General features: G+C 34.3%; 1 protein-coding gene across 1 annotated transcript; it reads right to left on the minus strand.

Moving 5' to 3' along the window:
* Positions 1-3036: 3036 nt before the first annotated feature.
* On the minus strand, positions 3037-10380 carry LOC139897246 (nitrate regulatory gene2 protein-like). The gene is made up of 4 exons (XM_071879940.1): positions 9090-10380; positions 8824-9011; positions 7034-7257; positions 3037-4007 (listed from the first exon to the last, which is right to left on the minus strand). The coding sequence occupies exons 1-4, from the start codon at positions 10294-10296 to the stop codon at positions 3218-3220; spliced, it is 2409 nt and encodes an 802-aa protein (XP_071736041.1). The 5' UTR covers positions 10297-10380; the 3' UTR covers positions 3037-3217.
* Between the last annotated feature and the right edge of the window lie 583 nt (positions 10381-10963).

The following is a 10963-nucleotide window of genomic DNA, read 5'->3' on the forward strand; positions in this document are numbered from 1 at the left end:
ACGCGTATAAATATATATAATATTAATTTAAATCGTTATATATATTTTATAAATATCGTTATCTTTATCATACTAGTTAAGTAATGAGTTGTCAAAAGTGGTTCTAAATATTTATAAAAGTTATATACGTTTTAATAATAAAGTTCTTTTTAAACTGAAAACGTTTTTGTACGTTTGAAACTAAATAGATCAATCGAGTCTTTATGAGATTCAATCTTCCACTATCCTTTGTCTAGTTCTCAATGATTGACAATTTGTTCTTATTTATAAATCACTTTACCATTTTTCGAATATTGTTAAAATGGAAAGATTTCTCAAATCAACGTGGGCCTTTCAACAGAGACTTGTAATCATAATTCAATATATCTGATAATTCAATCATTTGATCTTATTTTCTAATTCCATTGATAAACATTTTGAAACAGATACAATCATATAAAGTATTTAATCTAATATTTTGTTTACGTTTCAAGTTATAATATATATATATACATATATACATATATAATCATATTCGTTTAATGGTTCGTGAATCGTTGGAACTTGGTCGAGATTGAATGAATGTATGAACATAGTTTAAAATTCTTGAAATTTAACTTAACAAATATTGCTTATCGTGTCGGAAACATATAAAGTTTAAAGTTTAAATTTGGTTGGAAATTTCCGGGTTGTCACACAACAAGCCCCATCCAAAGTACCGGATGCTTTATTACTTCGAAATTTATATCATGTCCGAAGGAGGATCCCGGAATGATGGGGATATTCTTATATGCATATTGTGAATGTCGGTTACCAGGTGTTCAATCCATATGAATGATTATTTTTGTCTCTATGCATGGGACGTATGTTTATGGGAAATGGAAATATGAAATCTTGTGGTCTATTAAAACTATGAAATGATTATTTATGTTAAACTAATGAACTCACCAACCTTTTTGGTTGACACTTTAAAGCATGTTTATTCTCAGGTATGAAAGAAATCTTCCGCTGTGCATTGGCTCATTTTAGAGATATTACTTGGAGTCATTCATGACATATTTCAAAAGACGTTGCATTCGGGTCGTTGCGTTCATCAAGATTATTATTAAGTCAATTATAGTTAGATATATTATGAAATGGTATGCCTGCCGTCAACTTTCGATGAAATGAAAGATTGTCTTTTCAAAAACGAATGCAATGTTTGTAAAATGTATCATATAGAGGTCAAGTACCTCGCGATGTAATCAACTGTTGTAAATCGTTTATAATCAATATGGACCTAGTCCGGATGGATTAGGACGGGTCTCTACAGTGCAGTGTCGTAAATTGAATCACCTTTGTGTTTAATTTTTTAAACACATACTCCGTACATAATACATATTACAGTACCCTTTTATAGTTTTCTCACACTTTTTACTAGAGCCGTAAACGAGTCGAGTCGAGCCCGAACTAGACTAAGCTCGAGCTCGGCTCGTTTAAATTTCTTAGAGCACGAGCTCGAGCCTAATAGTTTAAACTCTACCTCGACTCGTTTGTTATTTTACAAGCTCGAGCTCGGCTCGAGATCTACTCGTTATATAATTTTTTTCCTTTGTATTTTTTTTTATATTTCGAATTCATTGTTTTTGTAATTTTTATTAACATATAACAAGACTTACTATTATTCTTTCAACTATTATTAATATATAATTAATTATTACGTATAATAATAACTTTATAGTATATTATATAATATATAAAATTAATATTTTGTGTGTATAGATAAAAAACTCGTTTAGGCTCGCGAGCTTGTTTGAGCTCGAGATATAAAGCATGAGCTCGGGCTCGTTTACTAAACGAGCTTCAAATTAAGTTCAAGCTCGGGCTCGAGCTCGTTTAGGATCGGCTCGAATCGAGCTTTTAATGAGTCGAGCTCGAGAGGGATTTTAGACAAATTTTGTATGTGTGGAACAATCTCGAACTTGGATGGCCTACAAATCACTTTTGAATACGTTTGACCTATAGTTTAAAGTTGGAAGATTGGCGGGATACAAAAACAAAGTCGCCGATTTCAAGCAAATCTAAATTGTTTGAAGGCGATTTCGAAACCTGGAAGTCTATTTCGAAACCTGGAAGTCTAATCCGAAAGCTTTGGTTTCAAAATATACATATTTTGAACATAACCACTAAACCCTATAAACAGTTTAGCTTATTTTTATACTAATACCAAGATTATACCAAGATACTCTGATATTTGTTCCGTTACAAAAAGGTCTTGCTAGTCTTCAATTAGGGCATATCCTCAGTTTGTGGTGGTGGTTGGTGCCTTCTGGGACAGCAAAAGTACAAAAGATGTTTTCTTAATGTTTCAAGAATTTAATATTAACCACTTGTTCTAGTTAAGATTAATTAAACCTAACAAAATCTACATCTCATAAACAAATCCCATGCCATATCTGGCCTTGAGACCTATATGAAATGAGCTTACAAAATAACACATTCACTACTATAAATGTCATTTTTCTAATACATAAACATCATTAGTTCAAAAACACACACTCCGAGTCATTCGCCTAGTGGTATTAAGGAACTCCTCATAATAACAAGCAGTAGTAAACATTTGTAAATGATCGTGAAAATATCATTAGGGTGTGTAAGTTTGCCTTAAAATAAAGAAAGAACGCAGACTTATGTATGCACGGATGCCTTCTAAGCATTCGGAAAAATTTACAGATTAGTTCAACCATATTTTTCGGCACGAAAAAGAACAAAATGGGAGTTCTAGAACTGGTGATGCCTACAACAAATCCAGTTCATGATCCTCAATATCATATTGCTCTGTTATACATATAAGATCCACAATCGCACACTCTTTTTTTCTCACGATAAATTAATAAAGACAGAAAAAAACAAGAACATTATACAAAATATTAATCAAGCTTAAGTATCATATGGAAAAAGTAAAGTTCTGATACAAAGCAATGTTTACCTATACAGAAAGCTATAGCTTTTCTTCTTTCCCCCAACAACAAAAAGATATAGGCAAAAAACCAATAACTCCCCACATATATATATATATATATGATATATATCTACATTTTATAACAACAAACCCCTTTTCAAAAATTCAAATCTTTAGCTCCTTTTACCATTAAGTCATCATAATCATATCATAATATATATAATTCTATGAAATATAACCTAACCTTTACTTTAGGAACATTAACAAGAGATTTGAACTCCAATATATGGTGCAAAACTACTTAATCGCGTACGATTTGTTGCAAACAACTTCAAGGGCCTCCATTATCAAACCCGAAAAGCTCGTCATAGCTTGAAAAACTCCTGGCAAACCAGTTTGAATATTGTTCAAAGTCATAGCTCTAGTTACCTCTACTGCTTTCGAGTGTCGGACCATTTCGTCCTCAACACGTCTCTGACACGCCACAAGCTCGGTTCTTTTCTCAGAAAGTGGGTCCCGTGCATCCAACGCATGATCATTGTCGGGCCCGCTTCCTGGTAGCCCAAGCCCAACCATGGAGTAAGAATGGTAGTATTTCTTCTCTATGCTTCTTAAAGAAGACGCCTTTTTCTCCAGTTCTTTTGAGGCTGATTCGGTCCGCTTTTTCACTTTCATTTCTTCTGCTTGTTTTAATGATATCGAGTGGACCACGTTTATGAAACTTTTTATGGCTTCAGAAGCTACTGTGTCGGGTAAACGATCGAGAGCTAGTTTCCACTCGTCAAAGACTAAGTAAACGTCTGAGTGTTGTGAGGCGTTTGTATTAGATTCTTCGTTGTTGACGGGAATAAGAGTTAGTTTGAACCATTGATGAAGAGATTTGATGAAATCTCTTTGGAATTTAATGAGGCGGCAGAAACTGGTGTGCCAGGCGGACACGGCGGCTTCAAGATCACGAGTTGCTTGGCGGTGAAGGTCAGAGGTTGACTCCCCTTTAGTTGACCGGTTGACTAGACCTCGAACTTGTTGAACTATATGGTTTTGGACTTCATGACATTGGTTCATTGATCTCCACATGTACATAAACCTGCATTAATTTCACGTTAAGCGTTAACATTGTTCGAACTGTTCAGATATTTAAATACTCGATTCCACTAAATTCATAGAATTTTCTTTAGCATGACCCTAAGGAGACACACACAAATCAAGAAATAGTCCAAAAAAAAATTGGGTCCACACAACCACAAAATTCTAGTAAGTGGTCATTATTGACAGGTATTTAAGAGACAAACTGTCAAAAGATTTCTTGAATTACGAGCTCTAAGTTAAACATTGTAACTGTAGTAAGTTTTAACATAATAATGAAGGGAGGTGATCCGTACACCACCTCTATTTTGCCATACACCACTAAATAAATTTTTTGGACATTTTTACCCTTCCTTTTGTTCACCACCAACTCCCCTTAACTTCTCAAAGGAAGGGTAAAACTGTCTAAATAATTGTTTTGATGGTGTATGGCATGGTATACGAATCAACTCCCAATAATGAAAGGTGTGAAAATGAATGTCACTATCTGAATTCTGAATGATTGTTTATTAAAATAAGAAAGATCAACCAGTAAGATAAAGTGATTATAAACCAAGTGGGTTTTTTTTTTTTTTTTTGTTTGTGTGTGTGTGGCTAAAATCACGATTACTACAGGTTACGAGTTGAGCATTATTTTATGACAAAATTTTAGTTTGCATCAACTTTCACTCCTCGTTCTTTTTTTTTTTTTTGTGCATCCCTCGTCCCTAATGTATCACAATTATACATCCCTCGTCCTCCCGTCTAGTTTCTGTCTATTTCAGCCGTTTGTTCAGTCATGTGCAAAGCATGTGAGGGTACTTTAGTCTTTTTAATCTATTTATTTTCTTTATTATCTAACTTTCTTTTCATCCTCATCATCATCTGATATTAATCATCCCCAAATTAAAACCCTAGTTTTATACTTCTATAAAATCAAGAAATCAAATTATAATAAACACCAGACGAAACACCTCACCTCACCTCTCGTTATCCACCATCATCCTTATTCATTTCATAACTTTCACAAATCAAACCGTAAAAAAATTAAATTCAACGTACGTTGCCTACAAGCTTAGTCAGTATGCATACTTTGATCTTAATTTTGTGGTATGTTGTATGGATTTAATTTTTTTTTTTTTTTTTTTTTTTTTTGAAAGGCAATGTTAGTGGTTAGAGTTAATTCACGAAAATCCCCCCCCCCCCCGAGACTCGAACCCTTGGTCTCCTCGAACACCATGTTAACATGGTGACCAATGAGGCAAAGCCCCATTGGCTGTATGGATTTAATTTAATTATTTGTTTTCTTCCTTTCGATTACGAGTTGCTTAATATTCGATTGATTGATGTTATATATCGCGTATCTAGAATTTTTGTTACCTTTTTTTGCGATTTGGTCCAAAGTTGTAATTGTTTGGTTTGATTTATGTTAAAAAAATCATTAAAATTGTTGATTGTTGATTTATTTATTCACGATGTAGATGTTAGAGATCTTAGATGCAATTAACATTTTTGTGTTCATATCTTTGATTCAATTTAAGCTGGAGTACTATTTTTGAAAAAAATACTACTCCGTACTAACATATCGACTATATTAAATCCGTAAGTGTATCAGGTATTGTAAAAAGCTTTAATTTGTCTATAATTGCTTCAATTTTTTTTTCCGATTACTACCGTCTATATCTATGCTCTTTTATTTGTGTTCAATTAGGGTTTATGTTGGATATGTTGATTAGGTATAAATGAGAAGAAGATGAATGGGAAAAGGAAGGAGGTTAATATGAAAGAGAATGAAAATGGAAAAGAAATATGTAAAATGACGAAACTACCCTCACATGCTTCGCACATGACTACACTTAACGTCTGAATTTGACAGAAAGTAGACGGAGGACGAGGGATGTAGAATTGTGATACAATAGGGACGAGGGATGCACACAAAAAAGAAAAGGGACGAGGAGTCAAATTTGATGTAAAGTTAAGGGACGAGGAATGAAATTTTGTCTTATTTTATCAACATGTTGGTGTTGCAGATATAAGAAAGAGAAGAAAAAAGAAACCATAATGAAACAGCTGGTTTGGGCCATTGCACTTTACTCTGATCCAAGAAGGTTGGTCAGCTAACATATATTGGGGCATTTAATAGAAGTTAATGTATTATATCCCTGATCTCCCTACATAAATATGCCCTTAATTATTTGTACTAAATTATTCCAATTCTCCAAATGTATTCCCTCCAAAACATATGAACGGTGAAATAACATTTAACATTTTCTGTTTATTTAAACATAGTAACTGCTGTTTTCAAAATTGCCAAAAGAACTATCCAATGTCATTTTAAAATTTGTCACATTCATCAATGGTTAACTCCTCTCCGTTCCGCCTACATGTGATCTCACATATATAAGTAATTAAGTATCCAATAGTTGATGACCACTGCTAAAGTTACGCTCAATGAGCCAACGACATTCTTTTAATTATGTAATTTACTAGAGCTGGGCTAGACCCCTGGACTAGAGCTGGGCTAAATGGTGCCATCAGTGTCCTCCTGGACTAAAATTTGGGCGGAGCCTGGGCGCATGCGTTGGGAGCACTCTAAGCATACAATCCTAGTAATAAGATATAATACAATGTCACAATTACAACCCATATATTCATGCATGGGTTCATTTGGTTCATTTGGATTATGATTACTCTATAATGACTATTACCAGTAATAATATAAAGAAGTACCTTTTAATAAAACAAGGTCAAACGAGCAAGTAGGTTGAAGTTACCACAAGGTAGTAACAATTGATATAATATCCCACACCATTTTATTCAAATAATTAAAATTTAATTATGATTGAAAATATGTATCATTTGTCATTACATTTGACTCACTAAATAAACATGTTTTAACACAAAGTGTTTTAGCTCAATCCAACCTTCTACCAAAAGGTTGCTTATTTGACTCAACCCTGTTTTGACCCATTACACAATCTGACAAAACCCGCCCACTTCCAACTCTAACTAAACAATTACTTAATGTGCAGAGGGGTAGTTACTTACCCATGACAAAGTTCAATAAGCTGAGGGACAAGTTCAGCATCTCGTAGCCCCACAATAGCGGTAGACGTAGTTGTGACAGCCTGAGACGTAACAACAATCAGTGACTGAAGCTTGTTTATCGACGCCTTTGTTTTGTTTAATTTACTTTCATCTTCCCCTTTGTATTCCTGACTCTGTAGTGCAGATAACTTTCTCTCGTGCTCAATTTTAACACCTTCTCGTGCCTAAACAAATTAGTCAATTTAGTACCCACATTAGTTACTCGTATGTAAATTAAGGTCTCAGCATAAACAAAATTCAACGCAATTAATATACTTGTGACGTTGTTAATGGTTGGTCAATTAGACACGTTTAACTTGACCAATTCTAAAATATAAAATGATGCAAATTTAATAGAATTCCTAGAAAAACATAGGACATAATGACTATGACATATCAATCATATTTTTAAGTTCATGGTTAATACAAAGTCTGTGATACATAAAAGAACATTATACATGGACTGTACTATTTCATATAAGCCGCAAAGATATTGTTGCCTGCCACGCATGTAAAATCAAAAAAATATCTTGTTTTTAAGTGAGTTGGCCTACTTTTCCAAATTTGATAACAGACAAAGATTGCTCCAGGTTGTCATACTTTGTCAGACTCCCTGTTTAAGAGCAGTTTGGTCTTTACTCAAAAATTTCTTTTTTTACCTCAACATTGTTCAGTATGGCATACAGAATACATTTGCACCAAATACATGGTTGGACTACCGGTTATTACCCAACAACTAGTGAAAAGAAATTATTTAAGATACCCTTTTCCATAGCATACTTTTTCATACATAGAGAGACTACCAGCTAAAATTACCAGGGGTAATTTGGTCTAATCAAAACAATGTAAGTTTTGGAAAGGAAAAAAACAGAACTTTTTTACTTGTTCCTTTCCCATACATACATACATACATACATACATACATACATACATACATACATACATACATACATACATACATACATACATACATACATACATACATACATACATACATACATACATACATACATACATACATACATACATACATACATACATACATACATACATACATACATACATACATACATACATACATACATACATACATACATACATACATACATACATACATACATACATACAAGTAAGTTTGGTCATTTATTAACAACGTAAAATCTGTGGATAAATGAACCTTTTAACCGACCTAACTAACACTTAACTAGATATAAAACCACACTAACTGAATGAGTGAGCCTATCTCTAAGGAACAAAGTTATGCAAGTTCAAATAGTTGAAATTAAAACTGATATTTTATTTTTGGTGAATTTAATATACAAAGTAAAGTAAAGTTTCCAAAAAGATAAGGTTATTTTTCTCAAGGTAGACTGTTGTATAACACAATGGATGAAACTATTTACTATTCCAATGCAGTGATTTCACCAATGTCACTCACAATAGTAACCAAAAAAGATGGTCAAAATCTGCGGTGCCCCTAATGGACTAGAGAGCAGGGACATTTTAGTCATTTCATAAATTCTCACCCACTAAAGATAACCATCATCAAAGGCAACTTTTATCAAGCTTTATATCAACATCTCGTTTGAAAATAATGAAGAAAAAAGGTGTGCCACAAAAATAAAATATTAATTTCAATTTCTTAATCATATCAAAATAATAATAATACTGCTGTACTTGTACGGTACAAACAATCGATGCACAGTAAGAACAGTCTGAGGTTATAAGTTAAAAGAGCAGTTTTTAATTACCTTTACTTCTTGGTACAGCTTCATTTCCCAAGCTAGTAGCCTCTCTAGAGTTGAACATAGACTCTTTGAACCTCCCGGTTCACCAACAATTGAACCCGGTTCAAACCGGTACTTAACTGCCAATGGTGGCTTTGATGTCCAACTTGAACTCAAATTACTCAACACTCCACTTGAATGATACACCGTTTCTACAAATCATCAATCAATAATCAATAACTCGATAATTTTAATTAAGTTAAATTTAAAATAAAAGTACACAATCTTACTTTTAAGCTGCCGAAAACTGCGGTCGAGCTGTGCGCGACCGGTTTCGAGCATTTCGGAAACTTGTACACCGGCATCAGCCGATTTATCGAAATACTCTTTAATCGAATTAACAATTTCAGTTAGATCTCGATGCCTAACCACCATTCTCATATCGGAATTATCATCGTTGTAACGACCTGTTTTCCAGCTGGCAGATGACGATTCTGATTTTTCCGAAAATTTCGATTTCGTAGTGAATCCATTAGGCGGCGGTGGTGGTGCAACAGATTCGTTATAAACCGAAGATCCGAAATTCGACCGGCTTTCGATTTCGGATCTAGAATCATTATCAATTTCCTCATCGTCATCATCATCTGATGTTGAGCTAGTTGTACTGTAATGATCTCCCCATTCGCTACAATGTACTTCTTCCTGTTCGTCTCTTTCAACGTCACGCTGCGGATTGTGAGTTTTATGTGACGAATGATGAGAATAAACGGAATTCGTTTCGCGATTAATTGGTTTCTTATCGGAAGAATGAGAATAACCGGAATAAATAGACGATTTATCGTCTTCAGTTTCGGTATCGAAATTAGGTTTTCGAGGTGGTTGATTGAAGTATTCGGAATCAGGAGGTGACGGAGGGTAAAAATTCTCCCAATTCCAAACGGAAGAAGCTTGTGAAGGGGTAGAAGCGTAATTTGCTTCAGCATTGTAAGTATATTTATCTGTATTGTTGTATCTATAGTTAGGGTTTTCACGAGGAGATGAGGTTTCACTTGATTCGGATAGAATGTGAGGTAGCTTAATGGTAGGTTTAGGACGGCGTTGGAGGTGGTGGTTCACGGCGGAGGTTCGGCTTTTAGCTACAGAGATTTTTGAGCTTGCAATTGATGGAGATCGAGTCGATGACGGTGGTGGTGGAGGTGCCGCAGCAGCCTGCGGCGGCAGCGGTGTGTCGTATGAATGAAAGGACGGTGGTTTGACGGTGGAGGTGGAGGAAGGAGTGGGGAGGAGGACGGCGGGAGTTTGATTGGCGACGGAGAGAGGTTCGCCGGCGGCGAAAATGGATAGGGCGGATCCGGTGACTTTTAAGGAACGGCAGTAGTCGGAGTGGGCGGCGGCGAGGTGGTGGCGGGCGTAGACGGCTTCTTTCATAAGACGGCGGCGTTCTTTGCAGCGTCTGACGGAGTCTTCGTTGCCTAATTTGGATGCGGTGCAACCCATGGCGGCTACCGGCGGTGGCGGAACTGGCGCCTGATTTGAACTATTTTTAGAAAGAGAATAGATAGTGGCAGAGTGTAGAGTGTGTGTGATTGTGTCTTCAACTAACAGAAGTATTTATTTATTTTCTTTTTCTGAATGAAGAAAAATAAAGTGAAATCTTTATGGAATAAAAATCCAAAAGAAGTACTAATAAATAAAGTTTCTTATTTAATTGAAAAACATCAGATATACTCCATTTTTTTCTTCTTTTTTTTTTTTCTTAAAATAAATTATACTCTAGTTTGGGTTCATTACCTTCTTTTAACATGTTTTAGCATTCGATTCTATTTGATGAAAACAAATGCTTTTTTATATTTTCAAAAAAGTTCAATTGTGAGTAGCATCTTAAGAGTATCTTAATAATGATTATAAAATAAAATAAAATTAAACATATATAATAAAAATAAAATATACTTTTTACAATATACAAAGGTTTGTTTTACTTTTGGCATTTTTTTAAAAAATCAATGAAGTCACACACAACACATTTAATTTATACATTTTTCAAGAATACGTATAACCTGTTCGCCTTAACCTAAACTCAAAATAGTTGAAAGTTCAATACTGAGTATATATTCTACCGATTAAGATACCTTTATATTATACTTTTTTTATGGATTTAACTGAT

The sequence above is a fragment of the Rutidosis leptorrhynchoides genome, chromosome 3 (assembly GCF_046630445.1).
Source record: "Rutidosis leptorrhynchoides isolate AG116_Rl617_1_P2 chromosome 3, CSIRO_AGI_Rlap_v1, whole genome shotgun sequence".
Classification (NCBI taxonomy): domain Eukaryota; kingdom Viridiplantae; phylum Streptophyta; class Magnoliopsida; order Asterales; family Asteraceae; genus Rutidosis; species Rutidosis leptorrhynchoides.

Excerpts from the sequence above, each read along its gene's own strand:
- LOC139897246 (XM_071879940.1), bottom strand. The coding sequence starts at position 10,296 with ATGGGTTGCACCGCATCCAAATTAGGCAACGAAGACTCCGTCAGACGC. Across the intron at positions 9,012-9,089 it reads CAGTTTTCGGCAGCTTAAAA|AAACGGTGTATCATTCAAGT; the intron begins GTAAGATTGTGT and ends GATGATTTGTAG. Across the intron at positions 7,258-8,823 it reads AGCTGTACCAAGAAGTAAAG|GCACGAGAAGGTGTTAAAAT; the intron begins GTAATTAAAAAC and ends TAATTTGTTTAG.